Source organism: Oryctolagus cuniculus, chromosome 4 (assembly GCF_051225735.1).
Source record: "Oryctolagus cuniculus isolate XC-2025 breed Fujian yellow rabbit chromosome 4, ASM5122573v1, whole genome shotgun sequence".
Lineage (NCBI taxonomy): Eukaryota > Metazoa > Chordata > Mammalia > Lagomorpha > Leporidae > Oryctolagus > Oryctolagus cuniculus.
This window is the reverse complement of record NC_142870.1, coordinates 11,794,455-11,813,246: the sequence shown is the minus strand read 5'-3', so window position 1 is coordinate 11,813,246 and position 18,792 is coordinate 11,794,455. Positions and strand designations below refer to the sequence as shown.

Below are 18,792 nucleotides of genomic sequence, written 5' to 3'. Positions count from 1 at the left end.
TGGGGGCTGGTGCTGTGCCAGAGAATTTAGGCATTTGCCTGTGGCGCCTGTATCCTGTATGGGCACTGGTTTGAGTTCTGACTGCTCCACTTCTGATCCAGCTCTCTGCTGTGGCCTGGGAAAGCAGCAGAAGATGGCCCAAGTCGTTGGGCCCCTGCACCCACATGGGAGACCTGGAAGAAGCTCCTGGTTCCTGGCCTTGGACAGGTCCAGCTCCGGTCATTATGACCATTTGGAGAGTGAACCAGTAGATGGAAGACCTCTCTCTATTTCTCCCGCTCTCTGTCTGTAACTCTGTCCCTCAAGTAAATAAATAAATCTACAAAAAAAAAAAAAATTCAAAGTCATTTTCTTAAAGGAGCAAGATTTCTCACTTGGATTTTGTATGTTTAAAATTGTGAACCAAATGACTGTTACCTGTTTAAAAGTTAAGTTTAAAATTTCTCCCTGAAGAATAGCATTGTAGCCCAGAAGGTTAAGCTGCCTCCTGCAACACTGGCATCCATAATGGTTCAAGTCCCAGCTGCTCCACTTCTCTTAGATCTGTAATTGATGCACAGTTATTCTTAAGTGTTGAAAATTAACTGAAATGTGATCCCTGTTGAACATGGTGGTGGGAATGGGAGAGGGAAGAGATGTATAATTTGGGACATGCTCAGGCTGACTTGCCCCAAGTGGTGGAGTTGGAAGCATACCAGGGGATTCCAATTCAATCCCATCGAGGTGGCATGTACCAATGCCATCTCACTGTTCCAGGTGATCAGTTTCAGTTCACAGTTGGTCATGGTGAAGGGACTGGGAGTCAAAGGGAGCACATAGACAAGTCTAGTACCTGCTAATGCTAACTGATGGAGTAAATAAAGGGGAGAGTGATCCAACATGGGAAGTGAGATACTCAGCAGACTCATAGAATGGCAGATGTCCTAAATAGCACTCTGGCCTCAGAATCAGCCCTAAAGGCATTCGGAGCTGGCTGAAAAGCTCATGAGAGTATTTCAGGCATGGAAAGCCAAGACACTCTGGCAAAAGATCTCTGCGAGTGAGATCCCAGTGGAAAGAACAAGCCATCAAAGAAGGAGGTACCTTTCTCTGAAGGGAGGAGAGAACCTCCACTTTGACTATGATCTTGTCTAAACAAGATAAGAGTCGGAGAACTCAGAGGGCTTCCATAGCCTTGGAAACTCATGACTGGAGCATGGGGAGATTACTGATGCCATAGACAGGAGTGTCAATTGGTAAAGTCAACAACAGGAGTCACTGTGCACTTACTCCTCATGTAGGATCTCTGTCCTTAATGTGCTGTACATTGAGATTTAATGCTATAACGAGTACTCAAACAATATATTTCACTTTGTGTTTCTATGGGGGTGCAAACTGTTGAAATCCTTACTTAATGCATACTAAACTGATCCTCTGTAAAAAAAAAAAAAAAAAAAAAAAAAAAAAGAAAGAAAGAAATTATCAATTCCCAACTTGACTCTCACTGGGATTAAACATGACAATAGGTCTGCTCTGATTTCATCATCATCTAAAAAAATCATCTATTATTTTTCACTTTATGTTTCTGTGTGGGAGCAAACTGTTGAAATCCATACTTAATGTATACTAAGCTGATCTTCTGTATATTAAGATAATCGAAAATGAATCTTGATGTGAATGGAAGGGGAGAGGGAGTGGGAAAGGGGAGGGTTGTGGGTGGGAGGGACGGTATGGGGGGAAAGCCATTGTAATCCATAAGTCGTACTTTGGAAATTTATATGCATTAAATAAAAGTTAAAAAAATAAAAAAAAATAAAAAAAAAAAAGTTCATGGAAAAAAAAAAAAATGTGTCTGGGAAAGCAGCAGCAGATGGCCTGAGTGCTAGGGCCCTGCCACCCATGAGGGAGACCCAGATGGAGTTCCAGGCTCCTAGTTTCCACCTGGCCCATCCCCTGCCATTGTGGCCATTTGAGGACTAAACCAGCTGATGGAAGATTCCTTCCCTCCCTCCCTCCCTCCCTCTCTGTAATTCTGCCTTTCAAATAAAATCTTTAAATTTTTTTTTCTTTAAAAACAAGATTTATTTATTTGCGAGGCAGAGTCACAGACAGAGAGAGGGAAAGACAGAGAGAGAGGTTTTCCATTTGGTGGTTCACTCCCCAAATGGCTGCAACAGCCGGAGCTGGGCCCATCCAATGCCAGGAGCCAAGAGCTTCTTCTGGGTCTCTCACTTGGGTGCAGGGACCCAAGCATTTGGGTCATCTTGCACTGCTTTCCCAGGCCAGTAGCAGGGACTGGAATGCAAGTGGAGCAGCCAGGACAGGAACCGGCGCCGGTATGGGATGCTGGCGGTATGGGATGCTGGCGCCGCAGGCAGAGGCTTAACTCACTATGCCACAGCACCGGCCCCAATAAATCTTTTTTTTTTTTTTTAACCTCCCCCTGGCTAGGGGAGAGGTTGGTTTGAGAAGCTGAAGAAGGCTACCCCGGGAGGGTAGAGGAAGGCTGGAGCCAAGGATTTGTCTATCTTGGTGGCCTCTTGCTGTGACTTTGTCTCCATTCTTATCTTCACAATTTACACACCAGAATTTTGCTTGCTTAATACTGAATTCCTTTCAGGTATGAACTAAACAAAGGACTTAAAAAAACAACAAAGAAAGATGTTTTGGAGCCCAAATGCCTCGGCTGTCAGATCCCTTCATTTGCATCTATTGGGTAAGTGTTTTAACCGGACTCCTACAGGAAAGAACCTGTGATGTCCTTATCACCAAGAGCCCTGCAAACCCAAGAGCAGCTTGCCTGGAGTCAGAAGTCAAATGTAAACTAGACAGGAGCCTGCAGGAATAGTTTGGAGTCCATAGTTTTCTGCCCTATTGTTACTCTTAGGAAAACAAACAAGAAGGACGTGAAACTCAGTATAAGATGAGGAATACCTTGTATGTAATCCTATTCTTGCCTTTTTTTTTTTTTTTAAGATTTATTTATTTATTTAAAAGGCAGAGGCAAAGAAAGAGAGAAGAGTCTTCCATCCGCTGGTTCACTCCCCAAATGGCCCCAACGGCCAGAACTGGATTGATCTGAAGCCAGGAGTCGGGAGCTTCCTCCAGGTCTCCCACGCGGGTGCAGGGACTCAAGGACTTGGGCCATCTTCTACGACTTTCCCAGGTCATAGCAGAGAGCTGGATTACAAGTAGAGCAGTCAGGACTCGAACAGGCACTCGTACAGGATGCTGGCACCGCAGGCAGCAGCTTTACCCACTATGCCACAGCGCCGGCCTCCATTCTTTTGTTTGGGAAAAGACCAAGTTCCTTATCACCTACCACGTCCATCAGACTGAAGAGTCATCTCTGAACTTTGGTTTCTGTATTTTTGCCTGTTCCCAATTTTTTTCCTTCCAGTCCTATTGATCAGTGCCTTTTCAGTATCCTCCTACTGATCCTACTTCCATGTCGCTATGTCATCTTTTCCGCAGTCTAGCAGTAGGGGATCCGTAGAGGGGCAGTTCTCTGGGTACAGCACGGTGTATGCACTTGATAATGGATAGATAGCATCCTTGCTCTCCCCCACTAAAATGCTGGTAATCCCAATCCCCCTGGAGTCCCTGTGACATCCAGACAACAAGGGCCCCCCAAGTTGAGACTCACCAGTTTCCATCACAAACGCCTTTTCTGCCTCTTCCACCTTTAGTGAATGTCTTTACCTTTAAAACTGGCTAATTAGCAACATACTTATTCATATTTGGTGAAATTTTCCAGATAGATAACTGCTTCTCAGGCTATACCCTCGACCAGCACAGCCCCTGTTGTTAGTGTCAGATCCCACATGGACCTTATTTTGGGTAAAGTCTGGATGCAGTCCTTGGACCATATGTTGTGGGTCAGACAGCTCCCATCTGCTGATTTATCCCACAAATGCCCACAACAGTCTGTGCTGGGCTATCCTGAAACCAAGAACCAAGAACTCAGTCTCGGTGTCCTGTGTGGTGTGGGGACACAGTACTGGAGCCATCACCTCTGTCTCTCAGGGTACATGCGTGGCAAGCTGGCGTCAGAAGCCAGAGCTGGACTCAAACCCAGGAACTCCAGTGTGGGATGCGGGCATCCCAGGCAACATCTCAAACACTAGGTCAAACACCCACGCCCCAGCATTTTATTTTTTAGCAAGCACAGGAAAGTTTGAATGCAGTCTGAATACGTGTGTGTAGAAGACCCTCAAGCTTAGGGGGATATCTGTAAGTTGAGCCCAGAGAAACTTGGTTGCTTCCCTAACATGTTTTTCTTCTTCCTAGTGTGCATCAGCCTGGTGTTTGGGATTTCACATGCTTGGCTTGGTAAGAGATTTTTGGGGTTTGACTAAATTTTGAGTAAGGATCAAACTGTTGAGGTGACCATTCGGTTTCTAATCCCAAATCTGTTGTCGATTTTATTGGAATCTGGGGAAGGGGCAAAAGTTAGGACTCTAGTTTTCACATTTGTCTCTCAATACTATTACTAGAGATTAGCACTAGAAATCATTTGAAAACTCCTTGAAAGAATATTCAAACTCAATATTCTTACTAACGGATGAATGAGGGACCCCAGTTACACCAAACAAAAAATTGACCCAGAAGTACTTTCCATTTCATTTGCATCCTTCATTTGTCGGTTCCAGATAGAGGAAAATCATTTCTGTAAACTAAACTTCTTATCTACTTATATGAATTTGTCACGAATCTTCACTAAGCGTTCAATAATGTCTGACCTTGTGCTAAAACACCAGGCGATGTAGAGTTAAAAACCACAAAAGTCTGAACCCTAATTACAGGAAACTCAGATGATCTTTAAAAAATTAACTATATAAGGCAAGACTTGACAAATAATAGCTTTAGACTCTCATCTGCCATTGCCACTGCCCAGCTGCATAACACTGTATAACAAATTCAGTCTTCCCATCTGTAAAATGGGCACTTACTTGAGCATTGTTGCGGGCCTTATCTGCCTACAGGGGCCAGGCTGAGTGCAGATATGCTCCCCTCCTCTCTGACAGGGAGTAAGTGCAGCAGAGACTCCAGGACAAGAGCAGCCTGCAGTGGGCAGAGCTGCTTACGGAGGACCTGATGGAGGAGCCAGGGCTGTGCGGGAGGACGGGACAGGGATGGGGGGGGGTGCACACACCATGTGGCCCAGGATGACTGGACTATTCTGGTCAATGATTCACATAAAATCACTGATAATCAGAAAAACCCTTCTGTGCAGATCCTGGTCACTCAGTGCTGAGTTCCTGTTTCCTGACCTTGCTGCCTTGAACGTGTGTTGCTCATTAATAAGCTATATTAACTCACTTCCTACATCCAGTCGACTTCTTGTGTTTCAAGACCCCAGAGCTGGCCGGAGGGCTTCACTGTTGGAGGTGTGGGCCCTAAATCCCAAGGCCTAGGTTCAACAGTGGCTGGAAGACAACCTGGGCTCCACATTTCAATGCTTTTCTCCACCACCACCCTCTCCTGCCTTTAGATTTCACAGATCAACCTTGTGTTTTTAACATGACGTTACGAAGTCTGCGGCCAATTTTGTCATGGAAATTAAAAAACCATCCCATTGTACCAACTTACTACAAAGTACAGCACACAATTATGAGGTTGGTTGGCTTTTTTTTTTTTTTTTTTTGGCTAAATATATATCTTTCTACTACGGGAACTTACTTTCTTTTGCTCTTGCTCTCAGATTTTTATTCACAATATTAAAAGGCCAAAGAGAAGACACCATCTGTTTCTAGTTAAATGGAGTACTTTAATAGTCCAAAGCTATTTTTTGACAAAGCTTGTATTTATAATCAGAGTCAGTTTCTACAGGTCAGAGCTTCATAAAAAGAATCATTTCTGTGTATGGTTCCTGCGATGACTTATCTAATTTAATCAGTCTGAATGTTTTCTAAAAGTCAAGGATCTGTTGACCATGTCAATGGTGTATGTTCACTTTGAGGCTACCTAGCTTAGCCTAGGGCAAATCTGGGTGCAAAGTCTGGTTTAGTCACTGAGCAGGTCACCACTTGATAGACCTGGGCCTCTGCTTAGGGGCTGTTGCAAAGATTAATGATGTGATGGGTGGAGCCGCCACACTCCTAAGCCGTTGCTTTGACCCAGCAGCCCCTCGGAGAGCCCCTCCGTTGGTTGTTTATCTGGCTGGCGGCTGTCTTGAACTTGCCTTCTGCACTGTGCAGTTGCTCATCTCACTCACCTACTTTCTTTTTTTTTTTTTTTTTAAGATTTATTTAATTTATTTGAACGTCAGTGTTATACAGAGAGAGAAGGAGAGGCAGAGAGAGAGGTCTTCTATCCGCTGCTTCACTCCCCAGTTGGCCGCGACGGCCGGAGCTGCACTGACCCAAAGTCAGGAGCCAGGAACGGCTTACAGGTCTCCCATGCAGGGGCAGGGGCCCACGGAATTGGGCCATCCTCCACTGCTTTTCAGGCCACAGCAGAGAGCTGGGTGGGAAGTGGAGCAGCCAGGACTCGAACCAGCACCCATATGGGATGCCGGCACTGCAGGCGGTGGCTTTACCTGCTTTGCCACAGCACCGGCCCCTCACCTACTTTTCTGAAGCTTGATCAATGAAAATGGCACAGGGCTGACTTGGGCCTGGACTGTGTGGTCTTCCCCAGAGAGGAACAGGGTTTCAGAGAAGGTATTCGCGATTGTCCTGTGGGGACCCGTAGAACTGGGACCTCATCCATAAGAGCCCAAGGTTTGACCATTGCTTCATTCATCCGGCAAATATTTACTGGCACTTAGTACATGCCAGGGCGTCCAAACATAGACCAAAGTCCCTGCCTTCCAGAGCGGCAGAGACCTCATTAAACAAATGAAGACCCCCTGTGGCAGGTGGAGGGCAACACTAGAGTGAAACAAAGGAAGCTAAGAGGGGTGGAGCCTGCAGGGCGGGGAGGGTGGAAGGGGCTGCGTTCAGATGAGGTGGTGGGGAAGGTGAGGTGACACAGTGACGCTGGGGCACAGCTCTAAAGGAGTGAGGAGGTGAGGTGCACCGAAAACGGGTTCTTAGGACCTGAACGCCAGTGTCCTCCTTTTTCCGTTTCTTTGCGTTCTGAAGTAAACTAGACACTATGAAGATAGTTGAAGGCTGTACAAACATCACGAGACCGTCTTGTGACGTCATGGACGTGCTGGAGGACATCCACGAGAACTACCTGTTCCTGCTGGAAGGATTCAGGGGCGGCTCCGCGTTGGATAACTGCTCGGACATCTTCACGTCGGCAGACAGTGAGCTGGCCTCTGCTTTTCGACTTGGTCACCGTGATCAAGAGCATCAGAGATAGGAAGGTTTCAGACTCCGAGCGTGGGGCTCGCCCCTGGCTGTGCCTCTCCCTAGCTTTGGAACTGCCTTAGTCCTCGCGGCTCTGAGCTTCAGTTTTCTGTTGTGAAAAGTGGAACCATAATCTGTACCGTGCAGATTACTGCCCAGTGCCTGAATAAGTTCACCATGTGGGCAGTAGTTGCGATTTTTCTGTTCCTTTCAGGGCCTGACAGGATGTAGGGAGCTCCACCCACCCCACCCCCCCTTCCCCCCAGCCTCTTCCCCTCCCCCTCGCTGAGGGGTAACCCCATAGCTCTTACACAAGTGAGCATGAACACTGGCTGTGCATCCACCTACATCTAAAGCTCAGACGAGAAGACTGGGGCCCAGGAGTGGAGCTACCTCTTCTTTTTGTTTTGTTTTAAAGATTCATTTATTTATTTATTTATTTGAAAGGCAAAACAACAGAGAGAGAAGAGACAGAGAGATCTTCCGTCTGCTAGTTCACTTCCCAAATGGCTGATACAGCTAGGGCTGGGCCAGGCTAAAGACAGGAGCCAGGAGCTCCATCCTGGTCTATCACGTGGGTGGCGGGGGCACAAGTACTTGGGCCATCATCTGCCTTTGCAGGTGCATTAGCAGGGAGCTGGATCAGAAGCTGAGAGCCAGAACTCAGCCAGCACTCCAACAGGGACGAGACGCCAGCATCCCAAGCAATGGCTAACACCGTACCACAGTGGCGGGCTCCTGGAGGTGCCCCATCTTTCTTCCCCTGGGCCCGGATTCAGCTCCCTGAGACACTGTGGTAACAGTTCCAGCTCCCTTACCTTTCCCTTGTCCCAATTTGCATCCTGTTTCCAAAAGAACAGTTCTGCTTCAGCTCCTTGTCATAGGCTATGTGGGTGTGCACAGGCCCATACGTCCTCAGCAAAGTGACAGCTGAATCCCACTGTGGCCAATGATTTAGATACTTATGAGATTGCTGGAATTTTGTGTATCTGTGTGTAAATAGACTTACATGTGTATACACAAAGAGCATAATTTATAGAACATGATATTTGTTTCATTAAAGTAATGAGATATTTCCCATGATTCGCTGGAAACTGTAAAAATGCGTGAAGAAGCCGGCACCGCGGCTCACTAGGATAATCCTCCGCCTTGCGGTGCCGGCACACCGGGTTCTAGTCCCGGTCGGGGCACCGGATTCTATCTTGGTTGCCCCTCTTCCAGGCCAGCTCTCTGCTGTGGCCAGGGAGTGCAGTGGAGGATGGCCCAGGTGCTTGGGCCCTGCACCCCATGGGAGACCAGGAGAAGCACCTGGCTCCTGCCTTCGGATCAGCGTGGTGCGCCGGCCGCGGCGGCCATTGGAGGGTGAACCAACAGCAAAAAGGAAGATCTTTCTCTCTCTCTCTCTCTCTCTCTCTGTCCACTCTGCCTGTCAAAAAAAGTAAAAAAAAAAAAAAAAAAAAAAAAGGCATGAAGAGCCAGGTGTAGAGGGAGGGAGAGTGAGCTTACTCAGGCCAACTCCTCTGAAGGAACTGAGCAGTGTGTGTTGAAACCTTAGTGTGGACTTGATCACATCCAGAATTGCGCTCTAGTAATCTATCCTGAAGAAATTGTTAAGGACAAGTGGAAAAATTTAGCCCCAAGAATACTCGATGATGTGTTGATTTTTTAAGTAAGTTTTTTAGTTTAAAGATTTGAGGTACATGGATTCTATTCAGAAAAGTTAGAGACGATCTGAGTGTTCACATCAAGCGACTCCGTTAAACCCTGGTGCAGCCGAATTACCACGTCCTGTCAGAACCTTTCCTGGTTTGCTGTGGCACCGCTAACCAAGCCACCTCGCTTCTACTGTTCTGTTTCTCACCACTAAAATTAAAATGGCACATGCTACCCTTGGAGTCACAGGCAGATTTAAAATAATGCTTCTTTAAAAGCAGTAAGGCTGTATCCTGACAGTGGGAGGCGTTGTTATGCGATCGTTGGCTGATGGATTTGTTTCTCACTTTGCTTTCTGACAGTGTATTTTGAACCACCAGAATTTGAGATTGCTGGCTTTACAGACCTCATTAATGTGACAGTGAAATTTCCACCCATCATCCCCAAGATATTTAAAAAAGAATTACAACATTCCTTGTCACTGGTTATCAGTGAGGAGTCGGGAGGGATTGTTAAGACGGTAAGTGATCTCTGGTGTTAGAGCAAGTCAGCTCTGTATTAGCCACAGACACACTCGACTCCTTTAAACAAAGTTGAACAGTTCACACTAAAAACTCTGGACCTCTGTGAGGCCTGACTTCAGGAAAGAAGTCTCTGTAGCAATGTGTCAGTTTAGCCCGACAGTGCAGTCTTTAAAGTAAAAAGCCACACATACAACGTCAGGGAGCACGCGGAGGGCACAAGTAGTTCAAAGACCCGAGCCTGCAGTGGGCCCTGTGCGTCTGAAAAACAGCAGAGAAGGTTGGCTGGGGTGGTGTGACCCGGGGGAGGGTTGGAGGAGGTGAGGCCAGAGGTCAGGGGACCAGGCCTGGTATGGGCTTTGTCAGCCCAAGTCTTCTGAATGTGATGGAAGCCACTGGAAAACCAGGGCTGAACAGGAAGTCCCACGGCGGGCAAAGGTGGAAGTGGGGAGATCAGTGAAGACCCTATTAGATGGTAATCACTTAATAGGCAGTAACAAATTATATGGTTAATATCACTTTTTCTTTAATACCTACATGGATTATAGTTAACACTCTAGGAAAAGGGAGCAAAATAGTGGGGAGAAAGTAGTTGATGTGGCTCAGGGATCATATCAAATGTCATGAAGTATCATATTTCTACCTTAGCTCATTAATTTTTAACCCATGGGTGACTAATTCCATATTTTAGGTTATTATTTTTTTCTTGCTATTTATTTATTTATTTGAAAGACATAGAGAGGGAGAGACAAGATAGATCTTCCACTTGCTGATTCGCTCTCCAAATAGCCACAAAGGTCAGGGCTAGGCCAAGCCAAAGCCAGGAGATTCATCCTGTGCTTGTTGGGATATTAACAATACTCTATGTGAAAAACTATCATTGATAAGGATCTTATTCACAAAAGAAAATTCATCTTTAAAGCAAGAGGAAAAGAGTTACGGATGTAATCCATGTCACAGGTGGCAGTTGCCTGGACTGCTCGGTGGGGGGGGTGGGGAGTGAGAAGTGATCAGATTCTGCATACACCCTGCAAGTGGAGTGAGCAGTATTTTCACGTGTATTGAATTGTGCTCTCGTTGTGGGAGTGGAGAGTAGGAAGGTATCGACCACTTTGTTGAAGCCTCATACAGTGACTTCAGTGACATTCACACAGCCAGTAACAGCAAAGGTTTACTATAGGAAAAGAACATGTTCTTCTTAAGAGAGCAGAAGCAGGCCAAGAATCAAAGCTCAGGTTGAAGCTGAGGCTGGAGACCCTGAGCCAACTGGAGCTGTGGTGTCACAGGAGCTGCTCTCAAGTCGCGGGTCCCTTAGTGAGGTCTTGAAGTCACCTGGTGTGTAGGCCATGTGGGCATTACCTCTGCATGCCGCTTCTAAGTGGAAGTTTCTTTCAAGCTTGGAATTCTTTCTCAAATTCGAGTAGCCCTTATCTGTGTTTTTCCTCAAGGTCTAGGGTAAGGGAGGCAGGGACAAACAGACCACCAGAGAGTTCTGGAATGTGCTTTTCTCAGCTTTTCCGGTTAACCCTTAGCTGCCTCCTGCCTCAGTATGGCAGAAAAGGAGAGACTCCCACACTTTGGTTATGGACAGAGCAGGTGGGGGTTGATCATGAGGAGCTCAGTTTTGGAGATGTTCAGTTTGAGGCGTCCAGAAGGCACCTTGGAGGAGAGGTTGGCAGGAGTTGGATGTTCTGAGCCTGGAGTTTGCAGACCTCCCAGCGAGGGAGATGTCCGGAGAGCCAGTGGCTCTGCGGTGTGTGTTAGATGTCTTGAGACCAGAGTGGAGGCACAGAGAGAAGAGACGTCCGAGGGTGGAGCCCCAGAACATTCCAAATGTGGAGGTCTACCAAGTAAGGACGAACCAGCAAAATGGACTGAGAAGGAGCGACTGGCATGGTGAGAAGAGGACGAGATGAGAGTGATGTCCTGGTCACTGAGAGAAGAAAGTTCCAGAAGAAAAGTGTGAACTGTCGAATCAGATGCTACAAATGAGACAAGTTAGGACTGTGAGGCGATTGTTGGCTCTGGCAGCACAGTAGTAATCAGGCCCTAAATTAGAATAGTTTTGGTGGAGTTGAAGAGGCAAAGGCCTGGTTGAAGTGGATTCAAGAAAGAAGGGGGGAACCCTAACTGAAGGCTTGAAGAGGGCTCATCTATCAGAATTTTTCTATGAAACAATAGGCAGTGGTGGCTAGAGGGGAAAGTAGGGGCAGAGGAGAGACTTTTTAAGATGGGAGAAATTACAGCACGTTTGCATGCGTGTGGAGTGTTCCAGAGAGTGTCCTTGGAGCAGTGTCCTAGGGTAGGTGAGCGTAGAAGGTGGAGCAGCTGAAGAAGTTGCCCTTTGCCGGGAGCAGGGAGCCTGCACCCCCAGTCAAGGAGCAGGAAGCAGAGGACGCAGCACAAAAGCATGCAGGGAGGGCGCTGGGGTGAGCTTCCGGGTGCTTGGTGAAACAGGAAGCACGCGAGCCCTGCCGCAGCACCCAGCGTGCTGTCCGGGCGTCTCCCCTCGCTCACGTTATGCTCTTGTATGAGAGACGGGAGTCCTCCTACCGTGACACTGGGTATCACCATCTCCGTCTAGTTCTTGGGCTTATATGTCAGTTTGTCTGTTTCATAATTTCTCCTCCTTACACACAGAACCACACTATCACAGAAGACTGTGTGTGAACTGCTAGAAATCCTAAATTTATAAAACTGCTAACGAGAAGGTATTTTGAAAGCCATAAAACGTGATACAAAAGTTGTTATTCATGACAGGGCCTTCATAGCATCTTAGAAATTCTGAAATGGAACAGATTAGAAGGAAAAGCAAAGGCACGGTGCTTTCCGGACAAGACAGGAAGTCAGCCCTCAGCCTGAGTTCAGCTGCAGACTCCGGTGTGACTTTGTAGAAACATTGTGGCTACGCTGAGTTGCAGGTTCCTCATCTGTTGAACAGAGAGATGCCTGCTTTGCAAACTGTTAGAAAATCAGTGAAATTAAGACAACAGAGCTTTAGAAAATTCATATTATGAAAAAACTATGCAGGGATTTTTGATGTTTTTTTTTGTCACCAAAAATAAGCTTATCTTTTAATTCCACAACCTTTTTTTTTTTTAAGTTTCATTTATTCATTTGTGAGACAGAGCATGCACACTCACACTCCCATCTGCTGGTTCACTCCCCGAATGCCCACAGTGGCGCATTCCACAAAGTTCATGAAAAATGGGATTTAGGGGCCAGCGCTGTGGCATAGCAGGTAAAGCCGCCGCCTATAGTGCCAGCATCCCAGATGGGCTCTGGTTTGAGTCTCGGCTGCTCCACCTCCGATCCAGCTCTCTGCTGTGTCCTGGGAAAGTAGAGGAAGATGGCCCAAGTCCTTGGACCCCTGTACCCATGTAGGAGACCCAGAAGAAGCTCCTGGCTCCTGGCTTTGGATCAGTCCAGCTCCGGCCGTTGCAGCCATCTGAGGGAGTGAACCAGCAGATGAAAGACCTCTCTGTTTCTCTGCCTCTGCCTCTCTCTGTAACTCTGCCTTTCAAAAAAATAAATACATCTTTTTTTTTTTTTTAAGGATAAGTTTATTCTGATGCCAAAAAATTTTTGAATTCTTGCATACAAGGGGTCTTTGAAAAGTTCTTGGAGGGGCCAGCATTGTGGCACAGCTGGTTGAGCTGCTGCCTGCAACATTTGCACCCTGTATCGGACTCCTAATTTGAGTCTTGACCTCTGCTTCTTATCCAACTCCCAGCTAATGCACCTGGGACAGCAGTGGGAGATGGCCCAAGTTCTCTGGCCTCTGCCACCCCCGTGGGAGAACTCAATGGAATTCTGGGCTCAGCCCTGGCCATTGTGGCCATCTGGGGAGTGAACCAGTGGATGGAAGACCTATCTCTGTTTCTCCATCCCTCTCTCTGCAATTCTACCTTTTGAAATAAATGCATGGGTTTCAAAAAATTTTGCACCAAAATAAATATCTTTTCACTCTGTTTTTCTAGGAACTTTGTAAGATGCCCTTGTGTGTGTATATGTATGTGTGCATGCGAATATATAAGTACGTGTCCATGTAGCCTTGTGATAAGTTGCTTGCTGCAAGTGACCGATAAATCCATTTCTCTTGCCAAGCCTGTAATATTTCTTAACTCTGTCCAGGCTAACTCCAAGTATCTTAGCTCTCCTTGAAAGCAAATCACCAAAGATACTTGTAGGGCCTGCCTCAATGAAATTCTCACTCAAAGTCTTACCGATTTTTTGCTTATTTTTATAGCATAAACCCAAAATAACAGGAAACATCGGTGGAAATTTCAGCTATGTCATTGACAAGTTAATTCCAAACAGCAACTACTGTGTATCTGTTTATTTTGAGCCTAAATTTATGGGAACTCCCATAAAGTCTCCCTTAAAATGCACCTTCCTTCAGTCTCGCCAGGAATCAGGTATGTTCATTTTTTTTTTAATAGTTGTGAAAATGGATGCTTTCATTCTGAGAGAAAACCTATTGAAGAAGCAAGTCTGAAGTTCAAGGAGCTATTAACAGGAAGACCAATAAAGGCACATCACAGAGGGGTTTCGTGGTGGCCAGGCCCTGCTTTCTGCAAGAGTCACTTTCATGTTGTGGTACCGGAGGGATGGTCAGCCATGTACCTGTATAAAGTCGGCAGTCTTTCTGAAATGCAAATATTTTTGTTTCAGGAAGTCAGGATTAGATTCGGTGCGCGTGCCCTTAGCGTGGCCATCGTCGACGTCAAAAGCTGGACGGTGCTGAGTTTCTTGAAGCAGCATAATGCAGAGGCAGCACGGGGTGTAACAGCGGACGCAGCGAGGCTGAGGGTGGTTCATAGACACGGCCTGACTCAGGGGAAAAGCAGGTTTGCCAGCATGGACGAGATGGCACTGATGAAAGGGGGAAGCCTTCTCTTGCCGAGACATCAGGACAGTAAACGTTGTCATCCGGAACCTTCCTCCATGCTGAGCAATGCACAGGGGGTGATCCAGCCAGGGCCCTTCCCCACTGATGTCTGCTCAGTGACTAACAAGATCTCGAACTTTCACTGAAAGGAAAAAGCTCCCTCGAGAAGCTCCTCTAGCTTTCGCAGTCCCAATGGAAGTTTCTTCAATGTTCTGATTGGCAAGAGTAAAAATAGTGGGGATTATACAGAAATGGCTTTGAGTGACAGGGTTATCCGTGAATCAGCCGGCTGCCCAGAGCAGCAGCAGGTTCATGACGGTGCCGAGTCAGAGCGGCAGTGCAGGGTGACCTCACTCCCCAGTGCTCCTCAGGGCCCCGTGCTACGCAGACTCGTTTTCATGGAAGAGGTCTCCCAGACCGTTAGCTTCAGCTAGTTTTGTAATGTCTGCTAAGTATGAGCAAACCTAAAACTACATACAGAGTCTTTATGCCTGTAGCTCTCAAAAAATATAAACACAAAGCAAAATTACATATTTAGGTCCTAACACCAAATCTTTGACCACAGCTAGATATCCCACAATTCAGTCCACTCCTGACACTGATCACCCAAGTCAGGACAGAGCCCGCAGCTTAAGGGCTCAGTCCCACAGGCTGGCTCCACTGCAGATGCCAGCCACAAGTCCTGAACACTTTCTGTTCAACTTGGCTGCAAATTCAGAGGTTCCCAGGATCCCTCTTCAAGTTCAAAAATTTGCTAAAATGACTTCAAGAACTCAAGAAAGTGCTCTACTTCTGATTACCATTTTATTATCAAGGATACCAAATGAATAACCTAACGAAGAGTGCCTTAGGACAAGGTCTGGAAGGGTCCCAGTTTTTGTTGCCATGGAGTCAGAATGTACCTCCTCCCAGGGTATCCACATGTTCTCCAGTCCAGAAACTCCTCAGGCAGGCCTTGGTGTTCAGAGTTTCCGTTGGGGTTTTTATGTAGGCGTCGTTGATGAAGTCAGTGGCCACAGGACTGAACTCAATCTGCAGCCCCTCTCCCTTCCCTGGAGGTCAGGGGTTGGACCTAGCAGTTCTGACCCCCTACTCATGCAAATGGTTTTCCTAATGAAATTGACTGTCCCCTTGGCTGGCACCATGGCTCACTAGGCTAATCCTTCACCTGCGGCGCCAGCACCCCAGATTCTAGTCCCAGTTGGGGTGCTGGATTCTGTCCCGGTTGCTCCTCTTCCAGTCAAGCTCTCTGCTGTGGCCCGTGAAGGCAGTGGAGAATGGCCCAGATGCTTGGGCCCTGCACCCGTATGGGAGACCAGGAGAGCACCTGGCTCCTAGCTTTGGATCAGCACAGTGCGCCGGCTGTAGCAGCCATTTGGGGGGTGAACCAAAGGAAGGAAGACCTTTCTCTCTGTCTCTCTCTCTCTCTCTCACTGTCTAACTCTGCCTGCAAAAAAAGAGAAGAAAGAAATTGACTGTCCCCACCCCAACGAGTCACCGTGTTAGAAGCTACCTCAGGTATGGCCCCTGTCTTGAAGCTGTTCCTGCTGTTACAACAGGATACCTGAGACCAGATAAATTCCAAGAACGGAGATTTATTTCTCACAGCTCTTGAGGTTGGGAAGTTCAAGATCTGTGGGGAGCAACTCGGACTGGACTAAGTTACTGGAATTGGGACTTATTCTGTGCATCTGCTCTCCCACAATATGGTGCTGGGAGAGGAGGAAACAGCTTCTATACAGCTGCCTCCAGTTCAACCAATAAACAACAGGACCTGCTCCTGATTGGAGGAGAGCAGCGTACTCGGCGTGTGGGTAGCAGAGTTGGGATTGGTGGAAGAGGACTATAAAGGAGGAGAGAGACAACATGCACCAGGAACATCTAAGAGGAACACCTGTGCAGCCCCCTAGAGAGCCGGCCGGCGGTGTGCCGCTCCCCCGCGGAAGTGGGGAAAGTGGCTAGGGGGAACCGCCCTTCCACGGAGGTGGAATGGTCGGTAGCCAACCCGGGAAGAACCAGCAGCAAACCCGGGGAGGGCCGAGCAGACAAAAGAACAGCGCAGGGTCCTGTGTCGTTCCTCCACGAAGACGGGGAGCGACAAAGATCAAGGAGACAAATAAGACGAGGCCTTCTCGCTGTACCATAATGTGGCAGGGACATCACAAGGCAAGAATGCCTGAGAAAGGGAGAGCCACTCCAGCGGTAACCCATTGTTCAGAGCAGAGCCCTCCCCACACAAACGACATTTAGAGGCCTCTCTTCCCAGTGCTGTCATGGTGGCAATGAACTTTCACCTTGAGTTCTGGAGGCAACATCAACCCGTAGCAGTCACTGCAAGGGGCCCGTTAGGAGTACCGAGCTGTCACTCACAGGAGATGCCATACAAGAAGACCTCGGATGAGTCATAGGACAGTCACACGAGGTTTCATGAAACTCCCAAGAAGGCACAGGGTCTCTGGGGGTTGGCATGCCCTGCGGTGACTCACTTCTCACTTTCTCCTCTGATCTCTCCTAACTTACCTGCTAAGAAATGTTCACACGACAGCAGCAGCCTGTCAGGTCCTGTCTTCTTCACTTGGGGTAAAAGCATCGTTTTGTGTCTTAAGTCAGCCTCCGTTCTTTTTTTTTTTTTTTTTTTTTGACAGGCAGAGTGGACAGTGAGAGAGAGAGAGACAGAGAGAAAGGTCTTCCTTTGCCATTGGTTCACCCTCCAATGGCCGCTGCGCTGCGGCCGGCGCACCGCGCTGATCCGAAGCCAGGAGCCAGGTGCTTCTCCTGGTCTCCTATGGGGTGCAGGGCCCAAGCACTTGGGCCATCCTGCACTGCACTCCCTGGCCAGAGCAGAGAGCTGGCCTGGAAGAGGAGCAACCGGGACAGAATCCGGCGTCCCGACCGGGACTAGAACCTGGTGTGCCGGCGCCGCTAGGTGGAGGATTAGCCTAGTGAGCTGCGGCGCCGGCCAGAACATGTTTTTACATTGCATCATTCACATTATCTTCCAACACCAGGCTGATATGCATGTGTGCTCACTTGTGACTATTTCTTGGATTTCTTTTGAAGTAAAGGCATTTAATTTCTTTCATCAGAATCATCAGAATCTGCCAAAATAGGAGGAATAATTACTGTGTCTGTGATAGCAGTTGTCTTCATCGCCACCGTCCTGACACTGAAACGGGTTGGTTACATATGCTTAAAGAACAAGTTCCCCAAAGCCTTGGTATGTAGCTTTAAAATTTTCCTATCTATTATTTGTTTTTTAACTTAAGGGATTTTATCTCATACTTACAAATTCTCACAGAAGATATAATTTTCTAAAAACATCGAGATGCTTCATCGCCCTGGGTTCTTCTGCCTCCCTGTAAGCCTGCATTTCGTAGCTATCTGCACTTTATGATTTCTTACTGTATCCTGTCCAGCTGTTGTTTATGGTGCTCCCATCAAATCCCATTATTATTAATGCCCTGCTGTTTACTTCACCACTTTCCAACTCAGGGTGTTTGAATTGACTTATTTTTCAGTTCTTTTCCTTTCTGTCCTTGTCCATGATGAGCAGTGCATTGGACACTCGTGTAGAGATTATCTTAGTTTTAGATTACTTCAGTGGAGCGTAATACACCAACCGGAATTATAAAGACATAAACAGCTGATTCGCAACACCAGTGGCAATGCATATACCCCTCCAGAGCTCCACTGGCGTGGATTCCTCACTCGTGCTACTCTTGCTCGTTGTTGTGTGTGCAGCAACCCCTGACGTCACTCCCCCGTGTTACTCTCACTCCAGTGAAAACAGCCCTTCGCCTCTTTGCTTCTGCTCAGAGCCTTTGCGCAGCCTGGGTTCATCTTACGCATTTCCAAAACTTCTTCATGTTTTTTACCTCAAGTGTGTTTGCTCATCATGTGTCATTCGTCCTACCCCATTGCTTTATTTTTTATAATAAACTCTGTACTGTTTCATTCAAAAAGAGCTTTTTTCTGTGTTGAACTCATTGAACTTATTCTCCAAATTTTCGACAGCCGTCTAACAAGGCTCTCATCTTATGTGTGGTCATCTTTTGTCTAATGTTTTTCTATTGAAAATTGTTCTTCTGTGTGTAAGTAAAAACTCTAAAAATAGGAAAACAGAGCATTGTAGGTCTAGTATGTTTGTGTGTATGTGTTTAATCAAGAGCAGATGTTAAAAGTTTTAAATATAATTTTTTTCATTCTTTTTGAAATGTAATGAGTATTCGCTGAGAATCTGCTTTTATCAAGATGTTCTTGGTGCTGGGGATATAGAAGTAAACAAACAAAGTGAGGGGAGAGCAGACCGCAGTAGCCCAAACCACTGGTGAAAAAGCAGCAGGAAGAGCCTAGAGGGAACGAGGCTTGAAGCTCGGGGGGGGGGGGGGGGGACCTGCACCATCCAAACTGGAGGAGAGAAAAAGGAAAGGACAGACAGACATGTTTC

At 47.1% G+C, this 18,792-nt stretch overlaps 1 protein-coding gene across 6 annotated transcripts in view; it reads left to right on the top strand.

The window, feature by feature from the left end:
- IFNAR2 (interferon alpha and beta receptor subunit 2) overlaps positions 1 to 18,792 on the top strand; it is a 34,663-nt gene that overhangs the window by 7,372 nt on the left and 8,499 nt on the right. For 2 of the 6 annotated variants that reach the window (XM_017350828.4, XM_089331491.1), the window contains exons 2-8: positions 2,600 to 2,695; positions 4,270 to 4,311; positions 5,474 to 5,597; positions 7,068 to 7,237; positions 9,296 to 9,453; positions 13,704 to 13,872; positions 17,432 to 17,562. In XM_017350828.4, coding sequence (XP_017206317.4) covers positions 2,641 to 2,695; positions 4,270 to 4,311; positions 5,474 to 5,597; positions 7,068 to 7,237; positions 9,296 to 9,453; positions 13,704 to 13,872; positions 17,432 to 17,562 — 849 coding nt within the window. In that variant the 5' untranslated portion in view covers positions 2,600 to 2,640. Of the gene's footprint in view, positions 1 to 2,599; positions 2,696 to 2,976; positions 3,088 to 4,269; positions 4,312 to 5,215; positions 5,598 to 7,067; positions 7,238 to 9,295; positions 9,454 to 13,703; positions 13,873 to 17,431; positions 17,563 to 18,792 lie in introns of all 6 variants that reach the window. The other 4 variants (XM_089331488.1, XM_051833616.3, XM_089331490.1 and 1 more) reach the window with 4 other exon arrangements.